The sequence below is a fragment of the Lathamus discolor genome, chromosome 14 (assembly GCF_037157495.1).
Source record: "Lathamus discolor isolate bLatDis1 chromosome 14, bLatDis1.hap1, whole genome shotgun sequence".
In the NCBI taxonomy this organism is placed as follows: Eukaryota; Metazoa; Chordata; class Aves; order Psittaciformes; family Psittacidae; genus Lathamus; species Lathamus discolor.
The window spans coordinates 4,469,582-4,497,579 of NC_088897.1; the positions used below are offsets into that span (position 1 = coordinate 4,469,582).

The following is a 27,998-nucleotide window of genomic DNA, read 5'->3' on the forward strand; positions in this document are numbered from 1 at the left end:
CGCTGCCCATGCTTTGTCTGCTGACAGTGATGAACAGCAGCACCATTCCCCATGGCGCAGCCTCTCCGGGCACTGGGGGAGGGCAGGCAGGTAACAGCAGGGGGACACTGCACTGTCTGCATTCATATTCACAGCTGGGCTCTGCAGGAGTGGTGCCTGGACCAGCTGAAGGCTTCTACACCCAGATCCGTGCTTGTCTGATTGGGCTGGAGGAAGGCACGAGTGGGGAAGAGGAGCTGGCTGCGATACAGGCTTCCTCTGCAAGCCAAATGTCTTCTTGAGCTGCTGTGGCCCTGCAGAAATGGCATGGCATGTGCTGGGGTTGTGTGTGCGTCAGAGAATTAGCTAGTAAAGGTCAGCTGCAATGGAAGAGGGGCATAAGCCTTTGTGTAGTTTATGGAGATAAGCTGGAGTGGTGAATCTGGGCTCCGGGTTTCAGACAGCTCCGTGCTGTGCATGCGGAGAGGGTGACAGAAAGGGGAGCAGAGAGGTTGGGAATGGCTCCTTCAGAGATTTATAGGTTGTTTGTATGACCTGAATTTATTAAGCCCTCACGCTCTTCCCTTTTCCCTGAAGAAAATCAGAGCTGATCCTCAGGTTCAGCCCTATGTTTACAAAAGACTTTTCAACCTCTGCTGAGGTTGCTATGGAAATCACACCAGTTTATGCCTCGTGTTTGTCTTACCAGCCTGATTTGTAAAAGAATGGTGTGAATTTAGTGTTGGCTGAGTTCCCAGCTGGCCGGGCTGGCCCTGGAAGGCATCCTTGCAGTAGAAGCCCTGGCTGGAGCAATGCAGGCAGCTTCCCCTATGCTGTCTGCCAGCTCACGAGCTCCTGTGCCCACAGCTCTCCCAGCCTTGGGTCCTATTCAGCTCACCAGGACACAAACCAGACAGTGCCAGCCTGTACTCAGCCCCTACCAGGGAGACACCAGCTCCATTTCCAGAGGCTGGGGCAGGTACATGTTCCCGTCCCCTCTCAGTCACTGCAGAACGGGTTTTAGAAGGAGAGTTGCTGCAAATTGATTTGAGTTTCCTCTCCCCTCTGCTCTGCTGAGTCCTGAGCACAACACGGGCCACTTTAGCTCACTAACCTGTAAAAAGTCACCCTGTTTCTTCCTCCTTGCTGTCATGGCCACCTCTCCAAACACAGCTTCCCAAAGCAGAGGTGTGAATGATGAGCAGCCAGGTCTCAGCCCTCTCGTGCCTGTCTCCACAGTGGAAGGCAGAATGGCAGCCATGCCCGCAAACATTGCGACAGCCCCAGGGCTGCAGGGAGCAGTTGGGCAGCTCGATTCTCCTGCCCAAACCGTGGCTTGTGCCAGTGACAGCTCACAGCCCTGGGAAACAACAGGCAGCTGCCTGCCATCCGACAGAGCCCACGCACATGGCGTGGGGAAAGAGAACTGGGAGCATCTCACTCTCAAACGACATGTCTAGGGAACTGGTGCAGAGTCTTGATGTGCTTTTCACTTATTACTTTTAAAATACATCTCTCTGGGGATAGGGGATAAGTCTATTACTTGGGTTATACAAAAATAGGAGGTATTTCATCAGACTATTCAAACATACAACACCCATGCAATCGAAGTGCTGGGCTGGGGTCTGGGCAGGACTGGGCTTACTGGGCATAGAGGATTTTCGTTAGAACAGGGAGGTGTTCTCATAGGTCAAACAACAAAATTCAGCTTCTTGATCCGTAGGAAATAAAATCACCTGTGTTCGGAAGCAAAGGCATTCTGAGAAGATTTCCTGCTAAAGGGATCCTTATGGAAGCACTGTAAGCCTTTGCTGAGAAAGACCTTGTATGTCAGGCAGGCAGGAGCAGCCATGAACAGCCACACTTCCCCTCATGGTGTCTGCCGGCGTGCAGCTCAGCACCAGCATCCCTGCAGAGCATCCCGCTGTGTCCCGGGCAGAGGGCATTGCTGGCACACACCCCAGGCTGCTTTCCCCTTGATTCACAACTAGATCTCTGTGTTTGATGCAGAGCACTGTTGTATCCTGCCCCTGCCCTCCCACAGCCCTGCAAAAGGAAAGGAAAGCTTATTTGCCAGCAAGCCTCATGCTCAAACTAGCCACTTTGCTAATACACTGAGGTGTGAACAGCTCAGGGTGATACAGGAGGAGCAGCTACACTGCAGGCACAGCCCTCAGTCCCTGCTTTGTGGGCAGTAAAGGAGGAGGTCCATACAGAAGGGCTGTCACCTCCCAGCTCCCCATGGATGAGCCCTCCAGGACTGGAAACCAGGCTCTGGAAACTTTTTAGGGTGGGAATGTTTTTGTGAACGGAGCATGACACAACCATGGCCTGCTTACAGAGCTGAGCAACTCCCTCCGCCCCCCCAGAGCCATGTGTTAGCTGCGTCTGGAAGCCGTGTCTGTCAGGCTGCTTAGCTGTGACAGTACAGTCTGGGACAATGTCCCTGTTTCCCCACGGGATCCTCAGCAGAAAGACATACAACAGCAGAGTGTGAGGCACTGCCTCCCAAGAGAGATGAAGGCATAGGAGGGGAGATTCACATGCTGTAAGGAACTGGGCTGTTAGGAGATGCTAGCACAAGTCTTTGGGAAGGGAGGGCCATCTTCAGGCCCCAGGGCTGCTAATTCACCATTACCTGTGCTGCTCCAGGGATGGAGGTGTTTCAGCTTGCACCAGCACCAAAGCAGACAAAGATATTCAGAGCCTGGGAGGAGAGGAAACCCTGCCCTGCACAGCCTGGACCTGTCCTTCCCCTCCCTCTGCTCAATGGTGAGGAGAATACCCCTTCCTCCACCTTCAGTGCACTCCATCAGGCAGAGACAGCCTGAGCCCAGCCTCAACTGCCTCGAAACAGCAATAAGGTACACATATGCGACACGACAGCATCCTCTCCTTCTCTCTCTTCTTCTTGTAGCAAAGCAGCAAAGGCCCAAGCTCATTTGCTGTCCTTTTTGCAAGTGATTTTATTTTAAAACTGGAACTCAAGGTCTCCATTTGTTTAACAAGTCCCTTTTGGCTTTTTTAAATAAAATTAATTTATTCTACAGAACAGTAAACTCTTCCAGACTCTTCCCTATTTACAAATGAACAGTTTTGCTTGCAGATCATTGCTTCCCCCTCCTTTTCCTATCCTGTGATGCAGAAAAAGGCAAAACCAGCCACCATCTGAAGGGCTGTAAGGCAGTGCTCCCATCCACAACTACCTGGTCCCTTGGGACCTCAGTGAAGAACAAGAGCTGTGTTCAGACATGTCCCCCACCTCATTCACCACGCGTGTGAAGGAAGCAAGTCCATGTTAAGCCCATCAACCAAGAGCCTTTGGCCTCTCCATGCTGCACGGGCTCCTCCAAGCTGGGTTTAGCTGTGCTGAGGAAGATGAAATATCCCTGCCAGAGGAAACTGCTCCTGCTGCCCTCTAAAGGGCCATGCATTTAGGGAGAAGGAGGCATTTGCTGCAGGAATGAGATCTACCAGCCCTTGTCTCACACCCATGGGCCAGAAAGGCGGCTCTCACATTGCAGGAGGTGGCAAGAAGCCTTGGAGATGCCTTTCCTTCCCTCTTGAAGTGGGAGAGACAAGTGGCTGCAGTGCTTTGCTAACTCAGGACAGAAGGCACCTGGAAAACCAATACTGACACAACCCAAATCTCCAGGCAAATTCAAGGGGCTTTGAGTGAAGCCGCAGCTTGGCTCGTACCTCTCTTTGCACTGATAGCCTTTACCTGGAGACCTATCCAGACACTTCCAAACCACCTCACTCAGGTCCTGTTGGCATTGCCACCCAGGCCTGGAAGCCACATGAGGGGCTGGGAGGCCTGGTGATGGGTAAGACAAGCTGTGTGAGGCAAACCAAGAGGGACGTGCAAGCAAAGCTGCCCTGTCGGAGGGTCTCCCACCCCACATGGGACATCCTGTAAACCACCCCAATGCCACAGCAGGTTTCAGCTCTACGTTCTCTTCCAGGGCTCATCTCTATCAGGGGACCTCCTTTTCCTGCTATAGATGCATCTGGCTCTACTGGTGGAGCAGAAAGCCACCAAGCAGCAGTGATTGCTACAGCGCCTGGTCCAGTGCTGCTATAACCATCGCTGGCAGTGTTTTACATCCACCAGGGAGGGACTTCAGCCATGGGCAAGGGCAGTCCTGGTGGCCAGCTGGCTCTGGCCCCATTCCTTTTGCTTTGCCTGGGCATTTCTATTTCTCCAAGAAGAACCCCAACCTTCAATAACATCTAACTGCACGTGTGTAATGTTTTCATTCCAGGAGCCCAGCCTGCAGGACAAGGCTGCCCCTCACCTCTGTCTGACCACCCCAAGCCATCCCGAATGACTAACAACTGATGCAAAGAGGGGTGTTGCCATGTTTTTCTAGGTTTGCCTGAAGCAATGGAAAATATTGCCTAGCTGTGGTAGGGAGAAGGCAGAAGGTTGAGCTGATGCCTTTGGAGAGAGCGTAGGTTTTGAAAAGCGAAGAAGAGAGGAAGGAAGAAAGGGGAAGAGAAGAAAGGAGGAGAAAGGTAGAGCAAGGAGAGAAAGGACAAAAGAACAGAAGAGGCAGGACAGCAGAAAAACCTTCCTCAAACGCAATTCATTAAGCTTTGGAAAAAAACTTCTCCTGGCAGAGGATGGGAAACGTGTGTCCCAGAGGGAGCCTGAAAGCCAGCCTGGATAAACCCTCACAACTCAAGACAAGCCTCTGCATGGGGGTCTGCCATTTCCATGGTCATCCCAAACCACCAGAGCCCCTCAGCAGCTGGGCTGCAGGGTGATGGTGCCAGAAGGGATGTTGGCCACGCTGGGCTTTCACACCAGAGGGAACGTGTGAGGTCCTTTGGCTGGGGGATGGAGCCTGGCACAGCTTTGGGCTGCCTTCCCATGATGGGCATCCCCAGGGATGCTTGGCCCTGGCAGAGCTCCTGGAGCAGAGGGAAAGAAAAGAGCCTGCAAGCTCTGAAATGGCACTGACACTTTCAGCCTCCCAAACCCCCAGCACTGCCCCAACCTTGGGGCTGGCACCAGGTCCAGCCGGGACATTGCCCACTGCTGACACGGCTCCCAGAAGTGGCAGGGAGCAAGAAGGACATGCCAGTGGTGGCAGGAGGAGGTGGCGAGGCTGGTGCAGCAATGAGGGGTGCAGGTACCCCGCTTCCCCCCCCCCAACACCATCCAGCTCCAGGGCATGGGGAGGCTCAGTAGAAGGAGTACTGGTTTTCCACCGCCCGGGTCCGGCTCCGGGCACTGTCAGCATCATGGTAGTCCTCAGCACTGGCGGCGGGGGGCTCCGGCCGGCGCTCCACGCTGTCACTGCGGCTCCGGGGGCCCAGGGCACCCTCCAGGCGGTGGTAGGGTGCCGGGGCGGTGGCAGCGGGGGCCAGGGCCACCCCTTCAGCAGGCGGCGGGGCCGGCGGGCCGCTGGGTGCTGTGCTGCAGAAGTAGTGTGGAGGTGGGAGGTCGAGCCGGCACCCCGGCGGCTGGGACACAAGGGCTGGTGGGGGGCCAGCATCTGCAAGGGAGACAGGAGCTTGACCCCTCCAGTGCTGCCTGGGGGCTTGGCCCTCCCTCTCCCTCACCGGCACCTTCTCATACCCACCCGCTCCATCCTTGACCCTGTCCTTCCCTAGCCCTTGCCCACCCTCTCCCAGCAGAGCGCAATGCTCCAAGCTCCACAGACCCCACTGCTCCCCTCCTGCCCAAGCCAGGGGACTGATATCCACAGCCAGGGACACACAGGCACTGCACATTCACCTTCCGTGGGATGATATTTATCCTGGTGCATCATCAAAGCCACGCACACCAGCACGAGCACGGCTTTAGGGCAGGGATCAATGGAGGAATCCCAGGGATCAATCCCCTTTAGGTCCACATAAGACCCCAGCCCAACCCTCCACGTGCACCCATGGCCCTGCCCAGCCCCAGCACCTACCAGGCAGTGGGCTCTGGGCCACGACATAGCTGCGGAGGGTGATGTCAGCTGCACCACCCGACTCCAGAGGGATGGGGTGCGTGTGGAAGTGGCGCAGCATGTCAAAGATGGTCTGGAACCAGAGGTGCTGCACGTGGCACTGCCCGCTCTCGTTCAGGGACAGGCGGAGGTGCTGCAAGTGCAGGGGACAGGGGGTGAGCCAAGGGGATGCTCACCCTTGCGATCACCAGATCTCCTCCGTCAGCCAAGGGAGGTTTGCTCCTTACACAGGACTTGTTTTTTCCATAGTGTTCTCCTGCTGCAGGGTGTTTCCTGCAAAACCCCTCTTGCCGCAGCCCCAGTAGTTTCTCCCCTCTTGGTGATGAGCACCATACAGAAGCAGTCAGAGAAGAGTGGGTGCAGTTGAGGGGGCTGCAGCTCCAATCACAGTGACAGAGACAGCCTAGGGAAGCCCACGTCCCACCTGAACTACTTCTTCAGGACAGGTTATACCTCAGCTGTGTGCACTGATAAAAAGGGATCCAGCAGAAAACTGCGCATGGGTTACTTTTCATAGCGTATCCATCTACTTCAGGACATGGAGAAGACAAGAAGAGGGCAGGGGTTGATGCGCCAGGCTCCCATGGGGCACTTAACCTTATGCCTGTGTAGCAGGCACTGATCCAGCTGCAAAGTGCTGAAGGGGCTGGGCAGGGTGCAGAGGGCTCTTGGGGTACAAGGGGAAGTGGTCCCAATGGATGCCCTGTTAGGATGCAAGTGTTTGGGGTCACTCTATGGCCCCCACTTGCTCACAGAGCCCCAGGAGGGTGGGAAGGAGCCCAGGGTGCTGGGCAGGGCTGGTGCTGACATTTGAGGACACCCACCTTGGCTTTCCCCTGGAAGTTAAAGGTGAGGACGTACTCCCCGGGCCGCGTTTCGCTCTGCCGGATGACGAACAAGCCGTGGCTCCGGACACCCCCCAGTAGCACCAGCTGAGCCGCCTTGATCCGTGACAGCGTCCCATGGAACCAGGGGAAGGCCGAGAGGTTGATCTCCGCTTCCGCCTCGCTGTCCTCCCCTGGCCACAGGGACAGCGGGGGGTTAGGGAGCACCCGCATGTCGCCTCTCCCACCCCTTCCCCTGCGCAATCCCAAGAGCGAGGCGCTGGGCTCGCATCCCGCATCCCGGTACCTGTGAGGTGCCCGCTGGGGGAGGACTCCAGTGTCTGCAGGAAGCTCTCCAGTGGGACGTGTGCCAGGAGCTCCCCCAGGGAGTCCCTGCCCCGGCCATGGGGTGCAGGAACAGCGGGGGCTGTGGTAGTGGTGTGAGCCCCGGGCAGGGCACATCTGTCTGGAGGCCTGGGCACATCTGGAAGGGAGTTTGCGGAGGGATGGATCAGAATCACTGGATAAGGCTGGGGCTGACCTGCTCTGAAGGCAAACCACACCGGAGCACCTCTGGCTCTCGGGGACATCTCAGGGCTAGGTTATGGCTCTGGTCACAGCCTGCGGGGCTCTCAGCTCACTTTCAGCCTGTGCTGGGTTTCATTCCCCTAGTGCAACCGGTATGGCAGGCACAGATGTGTTGTACTTTGGCACAGAGACAAGGTGGGGCTGTGCGAGTGGAGACTGCTCGCTGGGACCCAGAGACCCCAGTGCCTGCAAGACCCCAGGGACTTGATTTTCTGCACATACCAGGATGCACAGGGGCAACGTTGATGCCTTCAATAGGGGTGGACCAGCTCCCCAGTGTGAGGAAGGCGATGGACAGAGGCCGATCCATCCCCACAGCACCAACTTCAGGCTCTTTCACTTTTGGTCCCCTCCAAACCAGAGCTGGCACCCAGAGATGCCCGCCCTGCCCAGGTCCTTACCATCAGCCAGGAACTCGCAGCTGCAGGACACCCTGCCCGGCAGACAGGCTCCCTGCACGCAGGATGCCAGCTCGATGTCGTCCCCGCTGTCCCTGGGGGCAGAGCACAGAGCAGACGGTCACTCGCTGCCTGCCACGCTGCAGACACGCACACAGACACATGGCACCGCCGCTCACAGGCATGCAATGGGGGTTCGAGCAAACAGAATTCCAGCTGTGATCCAGGAGCACATCCCGATGCTCCTTGCATCCTCCTGGAGGGGCTGCCGTGGACAGAAGCCCCCACAGCACCCAGGGGCAGAACAGCTTGCAAACAACGTGGCTTTCTGCGGGTCAGAAACTGGCATGGAAGGGATTAACCCCTTGAAAGCCCTCACTGCATGGGTCATGCTGGTCAGTCCTTGCTGTGGTATTTTGCTGCAGCCTGGCTGGTTTGAATGGAAATCCATTACCTTGACTTTCAGCCTTTGCTTTGGAAGACATCCATACACATACACACACGCTCCCACCACCACCGTCCACCCAAGGTGCTTTCGCTTTCACCCTCCACAAAGGGAATTAGGAACCCACAAGAATTACATCCCTAAATGACATCAAGAAACCATGGGAGGAACAGAGACAGCGACTGGGAACAGCGCAAGGGGGTGGCCGCAGCGGCGCAGCCCCACAGACAGCATCCCAGTTACCCTGCCCCTGCACTTCAGCACCCTTCTTGTGCAAACACCCCACACGCTTGCTCCAGAGCCTATTTTTATCCTGGCTCTTGGCTGCTCCTGCTGAACGGCAGCCACGTGGGCACAGGCAGCGAGGAAGCGGCTGCGTTCGTGGTAACGGCTCACGAGGGAGCTGCTGAATTATTGAGTGGCCAGTAAGTGAATCAGCCACTGGGAGCCATTCAGCTGCAGACGGTTAAAAACAAGGAGGGAGGAAGGAAACCAAAACCAGCAGCGCTGTGCAGAAAAGCCATCGCCAGGCTCCAGCCCTTGGCAAAAGCATGGGGAGCCGACCGCGGCATCGTTCTTGGCACCGAGCGTGTGTCCGTGGATTAAACAGCTCATTAGTATTTGCTCTGGAGTTCATTATTATTTGCTTTACAGTCACGTCCGGAGACCAAAGCGGGACTGTGCTGGGTGCTAAGCAAATAGAAGAGGCTGGGAGGTTGCCAGCAGCGTGAGGAGAGCACGGCTCCGGCTGGAAAACCAGCACTGAGACATGCAGTGGGGAAGCAAGGGATGCTTGCCAGCATCGCCTCCATCAGCAGTGTCACCTCTTGCGTTATCCAGTTTAAAACATAGCAAAAGGAGCTGAGGAGTGCAGACCTGGGATGCATTCGTGCATCAGCGGCCATGGTCACTGGTCCCATAATGTCCAAACTGTGTCTTTCAAGCAGAAAGGGGCAAAGTCAGCCTGGAGGTGGCTGGAGCCTCTCCAAGCCTCTGTTCACCTCTGCAAGCTTGGGCACCTTGTTCTTCCAAAGCTGTGCCAAGAAAGGCAGCACCAGGGATTCCCAGAGCCCATGGAGAGCTTGGGCTGATCCTGCCTCCCTGGGACCGGACGTGTCTGAGCCCGTTGAAGGGAGCAGCACCAGGCACACAGACCTCCCTCACATGCAGTCTGCTGCACAGGCTGATGGAGCAGCAGATGAGAAGTTTTGGCCAAGCTGTTGTGACTCCAATTGCAGTGCTAACGGCACCATGATCAAAACACAAATAACCCATTTAAGCCAGCAGAGTCTTGAAAATACTATGGATAACTGGAAAACACACGCGGAAGATAGCTCAGCTACAATATAAAAGCTTCAGAAGGTGGGCGTTAGGAGCTTCCCACATTGAGGGCTCTATTCCCAGTTGCCTCTGCTGGGCTGAGCAGGAAAGGGTGAGCAAGCAGGGAGTGCTCTGCGAGGCTGCACCTCTGACATACACAGGCTGCTGACTTTGCCTCCAGGCTTTGGCATGTGTCAGGGACTTTCTGCAATGACCCAAGCACCAAGAATTGCACCACTGGCAATAACCCATGCTCGGTGGCGTGGGCACCGTCCCTGCCCAGCACCATCCATCCTCCCGCAAGCCTTACCCGGGGTCGATGCAGTCCTGGATATCTGCCACCCAGGAATGCTTCTGCAGCGAGTCGATGGTCTCCAGGATGTACTCAGCCCCGTTCTCCACCTGCAGGCAATGCAGGACAGCATCAGGTTGGGGTCCTGCCACACACCCCAGGGCAAAGCACACCCCATAACCCAACCGGAGCCCCACATTCACCTGTTGCTAGGAGAGGATAAGTGCTCTGTCTCACCCCAGTAAAGTGATGCTGAGGGATGACCATAGAAGTGCTTTGGGGTGTCCAAGGGTGACCCCTGATCAAAGCTGGGGCTTGAAGGAAAAACCCCAACCTGCCAGTACCAGCAAATATACCACAGGGTTTTTATAGCTCCATGGCAAAACCAGCCCTGGCTGATGGCACTGAGGGCACACAGCACCAAGCACCAGCACAGACAGCATCCCTCGCTTCTTGGGTGCCTCAGTATCCCCCCAAGAGCTACATCTGCACAGGAAGAGCAGAAGCCATGCTGCTCTCTGCCCCAAATCCTGCCAGACCCCTAACCCCAAGAGTTTTAAACCACTCCTCTTATATTTTCTTCCCGCTGGCTCATGAGGCTTCCAATTTCTGACTGCAGCAGGGTAGGAGCGAAACCCACTTTAACTGAAGGTAAACAATACTAAACCCCATCATCAGGATGCACAAGAGCCTCTAACAGTGCAAGCCCAAAGGAGCTGGGCCTTTCTGGGGCCAGGGAGGACGCAAAAAGCCCTGCATCAGCCACAAAGCAGAGGGCTTAGAAGCCGTGCGACGCGATGCTGTGTGATGCTGGCAGGTTTCCCTGCATCCCTTGTGGACCCCTTCTACATCGCATTCCCGAGCTGGTGCGGCAGCCCTGACTCCGGGAGGGTATCACATTCCCAGCCGAGACAGCCTCCTGGCAAATTGAATTAATCACAAACAACTGAATCACTGTCCTGGAAATAAGCAGTTGCCAGTGCCTGGGCTAGGGCTGAGCAGCAACCTGCTCCCCTGCTGCAGCCTGGGGCTGTGCATGGGGGATCCTGCCCCAGACAGAAGGAAGGAAACAGCAAAGATTCCCCCCATTGCCCCCCTATTTTGTTTAATCAGAGCAAAGGAGCCTCTCTGGCTTTCTGAGGGCAATGCATGGAGCTGACGTGGGAGACAGGGCTGCTCTCTCATGCAGAGCATGACAGCAAGTGAAGCACGTGCAGGGCTTGGGTGTTTTGCAAGTGCCTGCTTGTGCAATGGAAAAACTGCCTGTGCTTGGTGTCTGGTGCGTGCTGGGGACAGGCTGCCTGCTCATTTTTAGGCAATTTGGCAGTGTAGCCTCCCTGAACAAGGCAGGGGGTTTTCCACCCATCATAACCCGCATGTGAAATTGGGCTTTGCATCAGTCCCATACAGGGGAAAGCAGTGGGGAAAACACAGCATCCAGATCCCTTTCTTACCCATCTAATCTGTATCCTGGCACTGAGGGGTGGTTCACTGCCTCTCCGAGTCCAGACAGCAAAGAGGGATGGAAAAGAGTGGCAATAAGATGTCCCAGCAAGAAGGGCCAGGGCATGAAATGAATTACAGCTAACAAGGGACGTCAGGAATAGGGAGAAGCAATCCTGTGCTGACAGCTGGGAGCGGAGGGCAAAGGCTCAGTGCTGCCTTGGCTGCTTAAAGGATCGACTGCATCAATTAACCCCACAGCAGGGCAAGTGCCCTGGCCAGGATGGGGCAGGAGGGTACCTGGTAAATCAGGCACTTCCAGACCATCGGGGTTTGGAGCATTCCCAAGGGTAATTAAAGAAATGGCTGAAGCAGTCACAGAGCTGTAAGCAGGGGGAGTGGAGAGAGCAAGTCTGGCTCCAGAAGACAGGAAGAGGACAAGGCCAGAGCCTGCCTCCAGCAGCACAAGAAATGAACCCTCCATAGGCACCAGGGAAGCATCCCAGAGCTGAATCCCCCCAGCAGGGATCTGCCAGGACCCTGTCAAACCCATCTGCTCATGCTCCCAGGGGTGGGTGGAAGCAGTGTCACACTGATGTGACACACCAGCAAGCAGGGGAGCAACACACGGCTGGGATGAGACCTGAGAAAACATGATCAGGAGTAGCTGATGTATTCCAAATGCTAATGGTCAAAGCTGAGGGATGCGCTCAGAAGCTCCTTCTCGTTTCACATCAAAGACTCTTCATGCATGCTGCTCTTCCATAATGATTAGGACAAAAGCAGAGCACGGATGCCTAATCAATTCATGGATGACACCACGCTGCGAGTGTGTTGGAAGATGAAGTGAGAATTCAAATGAACTTGTGGAAGCTGAGAAATGCTCAGTGAAAGGAAGAGCTGAAACCAGCCTCCCGCTCAAGGACACAGGCGAGCTCTGGGCTCACACTGATCACTGCGGGCGCTTGGGTTGGGGAAGCACCACTCTGGAGCAGTTCTGCAGAAAGCACTGAGGGGTTACACCAGCCCACAAGCTGCATGTGAATCAATAGCATCACCAGGGTACAAGAAAGCAACTGGATCAACTTGGGCTGGGAAAAGAGGAAGAAGAAAGGGGAAGCAATCAAAGGGGAAGCAATCCTTCCCATCCACTGCTGGCCACAGCACCACACCACTTTGGGGAATTCTCTCTCCAGGGCCCACAAGGAAAGCAAGGACCACCCTGGTCTCAGTCTGGAGAGGAGCAGACACATGAGGTTGGTCTTTGAGGCATGGAAGAAAACAGCTGGATTAGCCTCCATGTCTATGCTGGACACTGACCACAGCAGAGGTTGAGGATGAACAGCAGTAAGCCTTGGGCAGGGAGGATGTCCTGGAGGAGGCTGCCAGGAGAAGGTGTGGGACCTTTGCAAGGAGCTGGGTTTGGTACAGAGCTACTTCCCACAGCAATGTGCGGTGGGGGCACATGATTTTAGGGAGAAGCATCACGCGAAGGGGTTTTCCTTAGCAGAGGCAGGACACAGAAATCCTCAGACTGCTGGTGCTCCCCCAGTATCCATGTGCCAGTTTCCAGCCATGCACATCAGACAGCTCTGATGGAGAGCACAAGTCCATTAGCATGAGCAGGGAGGCACAGCCTCATTAGCTGGAGAGAAATGCCATCCCTAACAACATGTCCATCATCATGGTGGCACGTCATGCCCCGAGCCAGGACACTGAAATGCAGCCCCAATTTGCTGTGACAGGCTGCTGCCTTTCAGCAGAGCAGGAGGGAGCATTGAGCTCAGTAATTGTGTGATATAGAAAACTCTTTCTGGAGAGGGACTTCCACATTCTGCTCATGCCCCAGACCTACGTGGGGTGGTTGAGCCTCAGGGCCTTGGTGGCCCTGCACAGCCATTCCCATTGCCCCGTGTCAATGAAATAGCCACCATGTGCAGCACGGGGCATCCCATGTACAATCTGGGGCAGCAGCAGTCACAAAACCACAGGCAGCCACACCAAAGAGTGTTTTCCTTTGCAGGTTGTCTCTGGACACTGATTTAACCATCTCCTGGTGACACGGAGAAGCAAAACCCCATGGTAAAAGCCAGGCAAACAGCTTGATCCCAAAATACCCGGGCATCAGGTGGAGGCTGCGTCATCTGGGGGGGGGACACAACACAGGGAGGGAAGGCAGGAATTCCATGGAGACCATTAGTGCTGTAAGCATCTCAGCTCTGAAAGCCAAGGCAATGATCCCCTTGGGGACGCAGTATCCCTGCAGTGGGGGCTGGATGCGGGCACATATGGTGTTCCTATTGGGATAACATACCACTGCCACCCTGCTCTCACCTTTAGGACGAAGGTATTGTCTTTGTCGGGCATCTCCAGCGGCATGGTGGTGCGGACCTCGATGATGGCCGACAGCGGGATGCTCACCTTGGGTTTGGAAGCCTGGGAAAAATAGAAACAAAGGGAAAATAATTACAAGAAATCAATAAATAATAAGAAAAAGTCACTCAATGGAATCAAACTGTCCTGGGGGACGACACAACGTGGCTCTCGGAGGCAAGCTCATGCCTCAGCCTGCACAGTTATTACACAGCAGGGGGGAAAGCATTGATTTCCCTCACGTGCCTGAGAACTCCAAGCTCTTTGAATGAAGCCAAGAGGAGGCCCAGTGGCAGACAGTGAGGTTAGTGCATTTAACTGCCAAACCTCCCCCTTGCTCATACGCCAGCTCTGCCAAGACCATTTATTCCTCTCCTTTTTAAGCCCTCTCCCTATGGAGATACCCTGTGAGAGAGCTGTGTTATCTGATGGGGGATGCTTCCTATGTGGAAAGCAGCCCAGGAAGACACCCAGTTTATCCAGCGCAGGAGTGGCATTTCAACAGAGAAGCCACAATGCAGCAGCCTGAGCAACACAGGCGAATGTCATTAATTATTTTAATAAAGGTAATTAATTACATTAAAGAAAGACAAGTGAATTTCCCCAAGGGCCCCCAGCATCCGCTGCAGCCTCAATGTGGGGGCAGGACCCGGTGCCTCCCACTCTGCTGAGCCACAAATTCCCCAGATATTTGCTTTAATTATAACAATTCCCCCCAAAGGAGCTCTTGGAGCTGCTTCCCAGGTCCGGGACCATCCGGAGCTCCGGGATTCAGGACTCTGGGATTTGGAGCATCACAGCTGCGGGAAGCAGAGATGTGATTTAGTCACTGAAACACACGCTTGGTGCATTGGGTGCAGGGGGTGGGTGCAGGTTACCAATGCTGTGTTCAGTTCCCATTCTGGGGGGGGGGGAAGATAAATCTAAGAGACAGAACAGGAACTGCTTTTTCCCCTCTGGGATGTTTCGTTTCCACCAGCCCCGGGGCTCCGGTGCTGCCTCCGGGCTCATCCTGCCCTGGGGAATTTTTCCATCTTGGTGTTTGCATGGGAGAGGGTCAGAAAGGAGGAGGCAGCTGCTTTGAAAGAGAACAGAACAGGGTGTTAATTCACCGGGAGCCAGAGAAGGGTCTTCTCCAGGAGGGCTCTTCCCTTTAAAGATTTAAAAGGGATGAGCATAGTTTTTGTAGGGCCTACACAAAAACAAGGCTGTGGGCTGCTGAAGCCAAGAAGCTGTTTTCCTCCAGCTGTGCCAGACTGGTGCCACTTTTACAGCTGAATCGTTTGCCAGATGGAAAGCAAGATGGGATGAGGGGGGAAAGCTGTAAAGCAAGGCAGGGTGCGATTGTAACAGAAGAGCAGACAACGTTCATAAAAGTTGCCATAAAATCATTTCAAAATGGATTTTTAGAGGCAAATCAAGAATCACTTAAGAAATAAATCCCTCTCTGAGCACTCTCTCAAATGTTTTAAGAGGAGAAGCTGTTCCATTTTACCCTGAGTTTATTGTCCCTTTGGACCAGCTGATACACTGGTGATGCTCGGTGCAGCCTGCATCCGCCAGATGCTCTGTGCATCGTGCCATGGACACCGTGGTTTCCTTCCAGGTGGATCTGGTGCAGTCGCTGTGCTGATTAAGCCCAGAGTCAGCTACCAGTGATGCACATCACCCATACCAGTGCTGAGCTGCTCTTTAGAGGGATGCACTGGAGTTTAAACTCATGTTTGTATTTTATTAGGGAAGATGTAATGAATAAGTGAGAGGCACCGACTAGCACCACCAGTGCCAAAGTTCATCTTGGCCTCAGAAAATACAAAATGCAGATGCCATCCATATGTATGGATGCATTCCTCTACCAAACCAAGGGTCACCGGGGTTTACAGCACAGAGACCCATGGCGCAGAGCCCTGGCGCATGCCTGGCGTGAGGGCTCATGTTGGCCCAGCTTTGCTACCAGGGACTGAAATGCAAGTGGGGAAAGAAGATGAAGTAAATGAGATTTTTCTTCCCTAGGTACTTAAATAGCTGGAGATTTCATTACCAGCACATACAGCCAGTAAAGCCCCAGGGAACAGCTCATTATTTGCCCTGTGCTCTTCAGAGAGGAGAGCACACAGCACAGATGAGGCGCAATCACTGCGTTAGCACAGGCAGTGCAACACATCCCTTCGCTCAGCACGGGAGAAGGAAGGAAGGCAAAGGAGGAGACTGAAGGTCTCATAACCCCCATCTCTTGAGCTCACTGCTCCACCACTCAGCCCTTCCCCCAGGAAAACAGGGACAACATTTCCCTGCATCGCATGCAGGGAAGGATGCATGTGAGAAGGAGAGGGAGGATGTGCCAGGGACACGCCAGCTCCTGCTTTTGAAGCTTTCATTGAAGTTACAGAACAACAGATGCAGGCAAGAAAAAGTGATACCATGGGTAGTAATAATGATAATAATAGTAATAATAAGTGTTTCTCTGCACAGGAGGCTATGTAGCTGGGCCTGTATGGGATGAGAGCTGCAAACCCTACCCATGGTAGTGATGCTCCGGCCCCAGAGGGCATCACTGGTGTCTCTGCCTCCATCACCAGAAGCACGGGGAGACCTCGCAGGTGCAAAATTATTCCAAATGAATTATTGTATTTGAAAGAAAACCACAAACCAAACCTGCTTTCAGGAAGTGGAGTAGTGACCCTCCGAGATCTAAAGCATAAAGCCCAGGCAGTGATCCCAGCCATGCTGCTGCTGCAGGAGCCATCGCTCAATCACATGTCTCTGCAACAAGTTGGGAAGAGAAGAAACCCTCTGGATGGCCTGGACACCCCATGTCTCGGTGGGGGTGCTTTTCCACCAAGATACTTGGGGAACAAAGGACCAGGCAGAGGTTTCAGCATCTCTCCCAAGGGCTGTGGGGAAGGAGGGGGCTCAAGTGGTGAACAGCAGCAGTCAGGGCTTGCAGATTGGATAGGTTTCAACCATGCTATCCCATCCATTCACATCGCAACCACATGGTCCCCAATCATCCCAGCTCCGCAGTGGAAGCCTCAAGCAAAGCCCAAGCGCTGCTTGAACGGCTCAGAAGAAGAGTGGAGAAAAGCCAGGACTCACCTTTGGAGGGACATAAAACTCGAGGAGGAACCTCTCTCCTTCCACCTTCACCGCTTTCCGCAGCAGGAGGCGGCACTTCTGCCACTGCGAGCTCCCCACACAGTTCGTGTCATCGGCCACCATGTAGCGCAGCGTCCCCTCCCTCTGGATGTCCACCAGCTCCACCTTGGAGGAGGGCACTTTGGACAGGCGCAGCTTGTGGGTCCATTTCTCCCGGGGGTCACCGGGCTCCTTGCCCCCGGCCGGCCACGGCTCCCTCTCGGCTCTCCGGCCACTGGGAGCTGCCTCGGCGCCCGGCTCCGGAGAGGACTTGCGGTGCCACATCTCCTTCATGCCATCCACCACGCACAAGCTCATGTTCCTCAAGGAGAAGCCTTTCTTGAACTTGGGCTTGGCGGCAGCGTGGATGGAGACATCCTCCGAGCTGCGGGACTGGCCGTAGGAGGACACCTTGCGTGCCTGTACCTGCTGCGCCGGGCTCAGGTACCGGCCAGCACCCATCGGGGTGTCCATGCTGTCCAGGGACTCCGTGGACGTCTCCTCCTTCCTCGGCGCGACCTCGCGCCCGTAGGGGACGTGGCAGTTCTGCAGCCCCACGAAGGGCACGATGTGGTACTTGGTGGGCGAGTCGGACACGAACACCCGGCTGACCTCCAGGCTGAAGATGTCCAAGAAGTTGGCGGCGAAATGGTGGGAGAAGGAAGCCTCCGCGCCGGGGGTGTCGTAGTGAGGGTTCTCCTTCAGGAACTGGCAGAACTTCTGGGCGAAGTCGACGGCGGCCGCCTGCGCGTGCAGCTCGCAGAACTCCCTCCAGTCGGGGAGCGGGGAGGAGGGCTCCTGGCACAAGGCATCGCCGTTCATGGCTGCCCCATTCCACCTGCCAGCGGGCTGCGGGGCAAGGGACAGCGTCAGCATGGGCACGGGCAGCCAGCCCCAAACGGGGTCTCCCCCGTGGAGGTAGAACCATAGAATCAGCCGGGTTGGAAAAGAGCTTTAGGATCGTCAAAAAATGGTGGTCTTAAATCAAACCGCTCCCAGCGCTGCCAAGGCCACCACTGACCCATGGCACTGAGGCCTCGTCTACAAGGGGTGTGAGCACTTGCAGGGACGGTGCCTGCAGCCCTGCCCTGGGCAGCCTGTTCCAATGCCTGAGCACCCTCTGGGGCAGGAATTGTTCCTCAGCTTCATCTAAACCTGCCCTGGGGCAGCTTGAGGCCATTTCCTCTTGTCCCATCCCTTGTTCCTTGGGAGCAGAGCCCAGCCCCTCCTGGCTCCATCCTCCTGTCAGATTGTTATAGAGAGCCATCAGGTCCCCCCTGAGCCTCCCCTTCCCCAGACCGAACCTCTCCCGGTCCCTCAGCCGTTCCCCATCACACTTGTGCTCCAGGGCCTTTGTAAGAGCAGCTTTGCAGCCCTGGTGCAAAGAGAAGCGCTGTGGGAAAGCGTTTTTGTGTCATTCCCTCTCCACCTCGTACACCAGGAAAAACGCTTGGCCCTGGCAGCAGCCATAAATTGTACTTATTTTACGATTATGACCATGCAAAAGCATTATTGATTTCTCATAAAACCACTAAGGAGTCCCCAACCGGAGCAGCCCTGGGGGATTCACCAACAGGATTAATCTCGCCTGTGTGCTCTGCCTGGGCACGGGATGAGGGAGCACTGGGTGTCTCAGCGCCCATACGAGCACACAGGGCTGCACCCTCCCCTCTGCACCCAGCAGCCAGTCCTTCCCTTTCTCCAAGCCCATTTCTGCTCTGATCCTTTGCCACATCACTCCTAATGAGCCTCTTTCTTTAAGAGGCTCATTAGAGGAGACACGGATCTTGCTGCTTTGGGTGGCTCTGCCAGAACTGCTCATTCCCAGGCTTTATAGCCCAGAGCCTCTTCATCTCAGCTGGGGCCGGCGCTGCTCTTGTGTCCCCCTGCCATGGCCAAGTCCTCCCTGTCTGGTCACATCTCCATCAGACCAAGCTGAGCTGCGGAGGAGCTCACCCCCGGCTCCTCACCCTCCCTGCTGAGCATCGTGGTGTTACGGATAACCCTGGGACAGGTCCTTGGCCAAGGCCAGTGAGTAGGTAGGGTACAGGAGAAAAAAAAAAAGCCACCAAAACCCAATAGATGCTGAAGGGATTTTGCTGTTCTCCACTCACAGAGCAGCTCTTTTGCTGGCGAGGGATTACCCTGTGAGTAAATCATGTGCAGTAACCCGCCAGCAGCTTACATGGCCAAGAATTAATCACTGCTCGGATGAACGGCACGAGCCATGGGATCAGGGTGGGCACTGGGGACAGAGCTAACCCGCTCCCTGCGATCCAGGCCCCGGCTGGGACTGAGCCCTGAAGACTGCGACGCAGAGCCAGTTATTTCCCCAGCACATCCCTATGGAGACAAGACACTTCCTGACCTGCCAGCATGGAACATCTGAGCTCTCCGGGAGCATCTCCGCCCTCGAAGTGGCTCTCAAACCCCCTCAAATGGAGAAACACAGGGAACAAAAGCACTTGCTTGAAAAGAGAAACCCTGAGCTGCTCGAGAGCCAGAGCCGGGAAGCTTGGCTTCTCTGCTGTCTCCTAAGGACCACACAGCTTTCCCCTCAGCAGCATCTCTGCTCCCCATGCACGGCATCTTCCTGCCTTTGAGACAGGGATGCTGCTCAGCGCCCTGGCTGTGCCAGGGAGGCAGTGAGGACAGGGCACACACAAGGTGCTCACTGGCCCCTTGTATCCCACACTGCTGTCCCCAGTCCCCGGCAGAAATCCCTGGCAAGGCTGTCCCCAGCATCACAGGGCTTTCCCGGAGACCTGAGCAGTCCTGCTCGCAGGGATCCGTGCCAGCTGGGATAAAAACCAAACATCCCTGCAGTTTAGGAGCAGTGTCTCAATTTCCCCAAGAGGCAGGAGGAAAGCAACAGAAAAATGCAAAGCTATTTGTTTCCCATTGAGCAAATGCAATTCCTCCTCATCCATCCATCGCCAAGGAGAGAGTTTAAACTCAGCTTGTGCTGGCAGTGGCTACTGCCCTTCAGCTTTAGAATCCACAGCCCCAGCTCCTTGCCATCACCCCAGGAGCTGCCACAGCACTGAACCATGGGCCAGGAGAAAAGGGAGGTGAAAAGGAGTATCCTGGTGGTGATCCAAGCAGGCACAGCAAGAGCAAGGGAGGGCGAAAGGGTGCAAAGGGAAAAGAGCAGAAAGGGATTTGGTGAGGAAAGAGGAAGCCCCATTGCAGCTGCCAGAAGGGAGCAGCTCAGCTCTGCCTGGGGTGTTGAGCTCCAGGGCTTTGCTGGTGTCACCAGATGAGGGGAGAACACTTCCCCCCATCCATGTCTCCAGAAGGGACCGGTGCTATGGATCAGGGCTTGCCTGCCCGAAACCAAGGAATGCAAGATGCAACAACAGGGAGATTAAGGGCAAAAGAGAAGATGATAAAAAAGGCACTTCAACAAAAGATAAAACCCAAGCAAAAGGCCCTCGCCATCCAGGCACTGCAGCCAGGCTCAGACACACGCACACAGAGGCGTCACAGCATCTTCCTTTCATCTGCATGGGGGTGACAGACTTTAAAAGGCAAACTTATAAAACTGAAGTCTAGAGGAGAGACATCTGGCAGGCCTGAGGAGGCGGCGGTGGGGATTACCAACCCTGTGCTGTGCCTCCATCACCCTGCCCACAGCGGGTCCGTGAGCCCCCTGCGCAGGACCCAACAGCAGAGGCCAGGAGCAAGGGGGATGCCTGGAGGCAGCCCCCCCCCAGGACCACAGAGCCATCACCACCTGCATGTGCACATTCACCTGATTTGTGCAGGAAGCAGGCTCCCAATTATCCGTATAGATTTACCTTTAATCTCGGTGCCTGCACTCCCCTCCATACCGACAGCACTGCCCCACTTCTTGAAATAACTTATCATGCCACAGACAGCATCCCGGGCAGAGCGGTGGAAGCGAGATGAAAACAGGCTCAGGATGGAAATAAGCAGCAGATTTAGGATTGCTTTTCATAAAGGAAGGGCCACCCGCTCCCAACCCAGCTTACTGAGGGTTGCAGTGTGCTCCCAGAGGGGCCAGATCCCTTTGGAGGTGCTATCTGCTGACTCCAGAACTGGCACAGGGGACACAGCCTTGAGCCCCTGGCCTGGGTTACACGTGAGGACAGACATAGGGATATATAATACGAGGAGGTTTGTTGTCAAAGGGAAGCCACAGAGTGGCAACCGAGACTTAAGGCTGGCGATGGGCTCCTGACCCACCTGCACGAGTCCCCAAACACCTCAAAGGGCAGAGCAGTGCAGGTGCTGTCATTTGGAAAAGGTTTAAATAGGAAGGAAAACAAAGGATTTCTGGGGATTGGCCAAGGTGAAACCCAGGCTGAAATCAGAGCCTCCGGTGAAGCAGGAATCAGGGAGCAATGACAAAGGCCCCGGGATTTGCTGAACCAGAGACGTGGGGAGGAACGAGGTGTTAATAACCCGAATGCGCAATGCTGGTCATGGGATAGCCAGAACAGCCAGCCCAGCACTTGCTCCCAGGGCTTTATTTAAGGAAACAACCCTAATAAAGAGACGTTTCCCTTCTGCCTGGTGCAGCCAGGCTGCGCCGCAGCAATCTGGAATTCAAGGGGGAAAATACAGTTGGATGGAGGCTGCGAGAGTCAAGCCCGCATCCCTCCATCCCTGCACCCCTCCATCCGTACCTGAGCGGGAGAGCTCCCAGGGCCAAGGCAGGAGAGGAAGGAAGAGCCTGGCTCAGGGGGAAGGAGGTTCCAGCTCCAACCCAGCTGCTCCAGTCCAACAAGCTGCTCGGCTTCCAGCAAGATCGATGCCATTCAAAGCCCCGGCTGGTGATCCCATGGGAATGGAGTGAGGAAACCCAGGCACCTGCTCCCCCAGCAAAGCGCCTGACCCAAGTGTGCTGGGCCAGGGGAGATCCCCGAGTCACGAGCCGGTCCTGGAGCAAAGCTGGGCTGCGAGGTGATGCTTCTGGCAGGCAGGTCCCTGCTGGCAGCTCGCAAGGGAGCCTGGCTCCTGCCTGCACTGGGAAACAGCTAAAGCCAGGATGGGGACTGCCCTTGGGGATGGTGGAGCAGAGCAAGCAGCATGCGGGGCTTGGAGCTGATGGCAGAAGGAAGGCAAGAGCATCGTCCCTGCTGCTATAGTGCAAGCCCAAAGGGATGGAGGATGCATTGGCCATGGAGCTGATGTACCCCCCCTTCCACAGCAGACACCTGAAGCACACAAAGACCAAGCAACCTCCTCCCAAAGGCTTCCTTTGCCACCATGAGGGGTTGGGAAAGGTCTCAGCCCTCAAGGCCCATCAGAGCTTTAACCACAGATAGAGGCTGAGCTGAGGAAGCAAAAGCCATAAGGCAAGAAAGCAAAAGTGATCTGTCCTTATGCGTTACACATCCCTCCAGGCACACTTACCATCCCCACCACAGCCCCAGGGTGGGAGAAGTTGGTTGCTCTCTGCACTCCTCGTTGCTCCATGTACTATTTATACCCTGTAGAGCTTAAATCAGACCAGCTGTCTGAACCGGATAGAAATGGAAACAATCTTTGTTCCTCTCATTTACTGTCCATCCCACTAAAATATTCATTGAACAGCATCTTGGCCTCAAATTCAATGGTCAAACCACCTTCCCTGAACCAATCCCCCATTAAATACCTGCTTTTACTCCCTGCCCAGATGCACTGCAGGGTCCTCCTGGCACCTGCAGCCCAGAAAACATTTGTCTGGAGTGAAAAGGCTTCTCGGGTCAATGAGGATTCCCCCAGCCACAGCATTAGCCAGACCAGCTCTCAAAACAGATGCCCCCAAAGCACCCAGCAGCGTTGCATGGCCATTTTCCAGGGCAGTGTGTTGGGGCACAGGCACTGAAAGGAGATGACTTCCAAAGAGAAAACAGGCAAGAAATTACTCTTTTTCCTCCATCTTGCGCAGACAACGGTCTCCGCACAGCTCTGCATCCTGATGCCAACCCTGCAGGAGCCAATGCTCCTGCAAAGAAACCAGGCTTTGCGGGCTGTGTCCTGAGCTCAGCTTCAGATCCTGCCACTGACTTAGTGAGCAAGGCCCCAGCCCATGGTGCTGCTCCTAGCTGGGACCCCTGCGTGCTGCAAAGGGGACACAGACACAGATCTGTCCCATAGGCACCCAGCCTGCCAGGCCCAGGACAGTGCCCCAGCAAAACCTGAGGTTTTCTCCATTTCCCACTGTTCTGACCAACTTTATATCACAGGGGTTTTCCCTCCCTCTCCTCCAAAACCCACCCTCAGTGTACATTCTACCTCCCATGCTGACAGCTGCTGGAAAACAAAGACAACTTCATAGACAAGATCCACTGGATCTTAGATAATCTCTTCCCTGAGTAATTCCATCCAGCTTGCAGGCCTGGAGCATCGCCCAAGCCACTTAGCACTGCCACTGCTCCGGGTATACCAGCGTGGTACCCAAGCAGTACCAACCTCCCACCCCAGGATGCAGTGCGAAGCATCGCTACAGTGGGGCATCATGAATGTAGCCTGGGGCTTAGAGGCAGTGTGTTGTAGCTGGAAATAAAGCGAAGACACCCTCTTAACCCCAAAAGAAAAGCTGGGTATTTGTCGAGAATATAAAACTAACTTAAAATGAAATAAAGCTTTTGGTAAAGGAGGTCAGAGGCTCCCGTCCCTTCCCTCACCTGCCCGTGTCCAGCCAGGGAGCTTCCCACAGAACAGTCTAACCAGTCCAAAGTCTATTTTTAACCACCACAATAGCAGAGCCTCCCAAGAGGAGCGGCCGAAGCCCTGTCCCCAACCAAGCAATCTCACATTTCCCTCGCTAAGCCTACGTTTCCTTCCGCCCCTCAGCCCACAACAAAACCCTCCTCTCGGCTTCCCATCCTTGTAAAACTAGATGCACATCCACCTCCAGGCTGGACCGGCGCTGGTGCCGCGCCGCAGCGGGGTGCACGGTGTCATGCACACACGTTAGGTATTAACTACTGACTGGTACCTTGGGGCGGACCCTTCCTGGGCTCAAACATGCCAAATAACAGGAGATTTTAGCTGCTCAATCACCACCCCTGGTACTTCAGGTGATCCCTTCCCAGACCTAGATGTGCCGTATAATGGGAGGTTAACTGCTCACTCACCACCCCAGATGTATCTGAAACTCAAGGAAAAGCCCCTCAGTATAACCCCAACTGCAATTCCCAAAACAAGTGCAAGCTCTTTTAAAGAGATTACTCTTGCCCTGGAGATTGCTATGCCATGGAGGGGTGTTCATGGGGAGTGAGCTGCATGGGTCAGTGCAGGATGCTCATATGGCATTGCCATTGCTGTGTGCCTCCATCCTGGCTCACTGCCGAGGATGTCCCCTTCCTTATGGCAGAGAACCCCCCAAGACTGGTTTTCTCTTATTGTACTAAACATGGGATGAAGCTACATATGTCCGTATGGAATTTTCTTATTGTGTTTTTGTATTTGCAGATGGAATTCCCCATACACATCGCTGCCTCATACCCGCCTGCAAACAGAGTTAAACTGCTGCCTAATGGTATCCGAGCTGGGGAAATTCAGTTCTTATCCAGGACTGCTACAGTCATTGCTAATTGCTTAAGTGGTGTATTAAGCAAAACACCTCATACAAATTCCAGTAGGCTTTGGAACCCTTCATCCCAACCAGATGATGCCAAAATACCCCGTTATGGCTGCCATCCCTAGCTGGAGAGTCAACTTCAAGCATCCCTGTTCCCTTTGCTCCCAAGCAAGCAGTGCTTCGTACCCAGCATGGTGGCCATGACTTCATGAGGGGGGATTTAAAGGCTGTATCTGACATCTCTGCCTCTTTCCCAAAGCTCCCACAGGACCCTGCCCTGCTGAAATGCCACCACATTCCCTTTCCTGCCCCAGGGTCTTGTGTGCCAAATGCTGCCAGGACCTGATACAGCAGGGAACGGACCTGCTCCTGCCTTCCCAATGGATGCACACTGGGTTCCTCTCCTGGTCCCCCCTTCCGAGGCACAGCAAGCATCTGTGGATGGATGCAGGGCTCCAGTTGAGCCTTGCCTCAAGCCTGACCCTGCACCCAGCAAGCAGATTCTCCAAGTCATTTAGGTTTTCCCTTTCACCAAAGTCAGGCCTGGGATGCAGTTTTCCCTTTAGAATAAACCTGTCCTCCTCTCTGCTGTGATGGAGCCAGCTGGGATTCAAACCTGTAGTTCCTGGGAGTCAGCGGGCACACCGGGCGCTCCCTGCAGTGGCAGGGTTCCCAGTTTCCCTCTGCTCACACAAGGAAGCGGAGCACTGAGCCAGGCACAAGCCTCCAACCCTTATCCCACCACCTCGCCGGCATCCGTGGGCAGGGAAAGCAGCCAAGGGCAAGCGAGGGCACCAACATGTGGGGGCACCAGGAGGGGAGTGCTGCCAGGAGCAGCTCTGCTGGCCTTTGGGCTGGAGAAGAGCAGGGAAGGCAGCGCTGCCCCGGGGCATCCCCGCCAGCCTGATTCAGCAGGTCCAGATGTGCAACCATCATCAGGTTTCTCTGCCTGCCCCAGGAACAAGAGGAGGGGGAAGAGGAAGGGCATCACCCAGCAACATCCTCATCTGGAGGAGATGGGTGATTTAGCTCCAAGGAGGAAGGACAAGAGGAGGCTGGACAAGACAACCCTGCCATGAGGGTGCACGAGATGTGCTTGAACCTATCTGGAAGAGTGGACAGACCTGATGGTCAAGAGAAGCAGTCAAGCAACCACAGCACCCCTGGGCCAACCAAAGAGCTTACACTCAAAGAAGACAGCGATTTTAACCCAAAAGCCTCATCCAGAGCAGGGCAGAGGAGGCTCCATCATGCAGACCCCAGGACTGACTTGTCCCACTCGATGGCACAAGGAGAATGGTCACCTTGCCTTGGGTGATGCCAAACACCAGGAGGCAAACTCCCACCCTCCCAAAAGGGCATCAACAGGATGAAGCATCTCTGCAAGAATTATGCAGCTTTTCTAGGAGACAGTTATTCAACAGCCACCCTGGGCTGCACTGCAGCGTTACAGCAATGGAGAGGCACTGTGAAGCAACAGAGGAACTCAAGAGGGGATCTCACACTCACGATCCCATCCAAGCACATCTCCTGGCAGCAGCAACCACCTGTGAGCACAAACACAATGGCCAAAGGCCCCAGGGTAGGAGAGAGAAGTGTTTCAGAGGAGCCTGGGCAGTTTAGGGGCACTATTTCCATTAAGGAGCACAGCCCCAGATGCCCAGCATTACACCCATGGTCCTTCTCCATGCCTCTCCCAACACACCAAACCAAAAATCCCCATGGAGGGGAGGTTTGAATAATCAGAGAATTGTTTAGATTGGAAAAGACCTTTCAGATCATCGAGCCCAACCATTACCCCAGCACTGCAACTCCACCACTAACCCAAGTCCCTCAGTGCCACATCTACACCTCTGTTAAATACCTCCAGGGAGGTGACTCCATCACTGCCCTGGGTGGCCTGTGCCAATGCTTGACAGCCCTTTTGGGGAAGAGATTCTTCCTAATACCGAGTCTAAACCTCCCCTGGTACAACTTGAGGCCATTTCCTCTTCTCCTATTACCTACAGCATGGGAGAAGAGACAGACCCCACCTCACTACAACCTCCTTTCAGACAGTTTTAGAGTGCAATAAGGTTCCCCTGAACCTCCTTCTCTCCAGGCTAACCACCCCCAGTTCCCTCAGCTGCTCCTCATCCTCTCACAGGAGCAGTGGCAGGGCCTCCCAGGGGTTTTGGGGGCACAGAGCAGTTTTACCTCCTCTCCCTTTCCAGTTCACAGGGTCCTCAAGGTGCCGGCAGCGCAGTCCTTCCAGGTCAAGCACATAATTTCAACTGATGAACTTCTACACCGGAACGAGGGACCACAGCAGCTCGGGGGGGGGGGGGGGGGGGGGGGGCTGTAAGGCAAAGCGTGCACGATCATCCCCAAGGACATCTCACCCCTAGGTCTCAGTTCTGTGGCACATCAGCCCCACCATCCGCTTCGGCAGAAACCAGAAATAAGCAGAAGGACCATGGAGAAAGTCCCCTCTGCTCTCCCAAGGCCTTCACACGATGCAAGCAGCTTCCCGGGGCTACAGGAAGCTCAGCACCCGCAGTTACCCCACGGGTGTCCCCGCAGCCCCATGGGACCAGGACCAGACTGCGTGTGGGGGGGGGGTGCAGTCCTCGCAGACCCCCCCCAAACCCGCCCACAGCCCTCATGCACAGCCCGAGCGAACAACAAGGATCTCCCCCATTCACCCCCCACGCAGAGCATCCCCCCGGCCCCGCACCGCGCCGGGACCCGCCGAGTTCCGCTCCCCCCGCACCGCATCTGCCCCCGCCGCGGTGCCCGCCGCAGCGCCGCCCCCCCCCCCCCCCCGGGGCTCGGCCGGCTGGAGCAGCGGCGATGCGCACCGGGAGCGGGGCAGGACGCAGCCGGGGCCGCCCGTGCGGAGACACGGCGGGGAGATAAAGGAGGAGATGGGGGGGCTCGGGGCAGCCCCACCGCGCTGCAGAGGAGGGAGGCGGGGGGGGGGGGGTGGATACACTCCGCGTTCTCCCGTTGCAAACGGGGACCCCCCCTCCCCGGGCCGGCAGCGGCGGAGATGGGAGGGGAACAACCGGGAACACGAGGGGCCTCCCCCCGGCCCCGGCCGCCATCCGGTACCGCTGGGATGCGCTCACCCGGCCCGGCGCTCGGCGCTCGCTGCTCCCGGCGCGGCTCTGCCCCGCCGCCCCCCGCACCGCCCGGCAACACCGCCTCCCGCCCCTCCCACCGCCCGCCGCTTTAAAGGGCCCCGCCCGGCCCCGCGGGGTCCCGGTGCCCCCCCCTCCACCCCGCGCCCAGCGGAAGGGCCGCGATGCGATGCACCGGGGTACCCCGGGGGGACGGGCACCCCGTGGATGGGGCCGTCTCCACATCCCTGCGCATGTGCTGGGGTGATGCGTCTGCGAGGGCGCCCCAAATCCCTGCAGGGCACTCCAGATCCTCGGGGGACGTCTGAAATCCCCAAAGGGCATCTCAGATCCTCATAGGGCACCCCCAAACCCCTCCAGTCCTGAGAGGGGGCTGCCTAAGAATGGGGAGCTGCCTTTTTCTCTCTGTATCCCCCATCCTCAAAGCTCATTTTCGTGCTGTGAAGGAGTTTGGGGTGATCTCCAGCACCCCGCATCCCCAGGGCTCTCAAGGGGGTGTTGGTTGGGGGACCAGCCCCAGCGCTGGCCTTCACTGATGGGGCCATCTTCACTAGGGCCCATCCCCGAGCCCCTTCTTCT

The 27,998-nt window shown here is 55.7% G+C and overlaps 1 protein-coding gene across 2 annotated transcripts; it reads right to left on the reverse strand.

The window, feature by feature from the left end:
• Window positions 1-2,920: 2,920 nt before the first annotated feature.
• SH2B2 (SH2B adaptor protein 2) lies at window positions 2,921-27,472 on the reverse strand. 2 transcript variants are annotated; one of them, XM_065694457.1, is made up of 9 exons: window positions 27,408-27,472; window positions 16,722-17,609; window positions 13,587-13,688; window positions 9,828-9,919; window positions 7,756-7,847; window positions 7,074-7,250; window positions 6,767-6,960; window positions 5,904-6,075; window positions 2,921-5,483 (listed from the first exon to the last, which is right to left on the reverse strand). In XM_065694457.1, the coding sequence occupies exons 2-9, from the start codon at window positions 17,580-17,582 to the stop codon at window positions 5,170-5,172; spliced, it is 2,004 nt and encodes a 667-aa protein (XP_065550529.1). In that variant the 5' UTR covers window positions 17,583-17,609; window positions 27,408-27,472; the 3' UTR covers window positions 2,921-5,169. The 2 variants fall into 2 exon arrangements, with proteins under 2 accessions (XP_065550529.1, XP_065550528.1); XM_065694456.1 differs by lacking the exon at window positions 27,408-27,472 and adding an exon at window positions 26,494-26,614.
• Window positions 27,473-27,998: the final 526 nt, after the last annotated feature.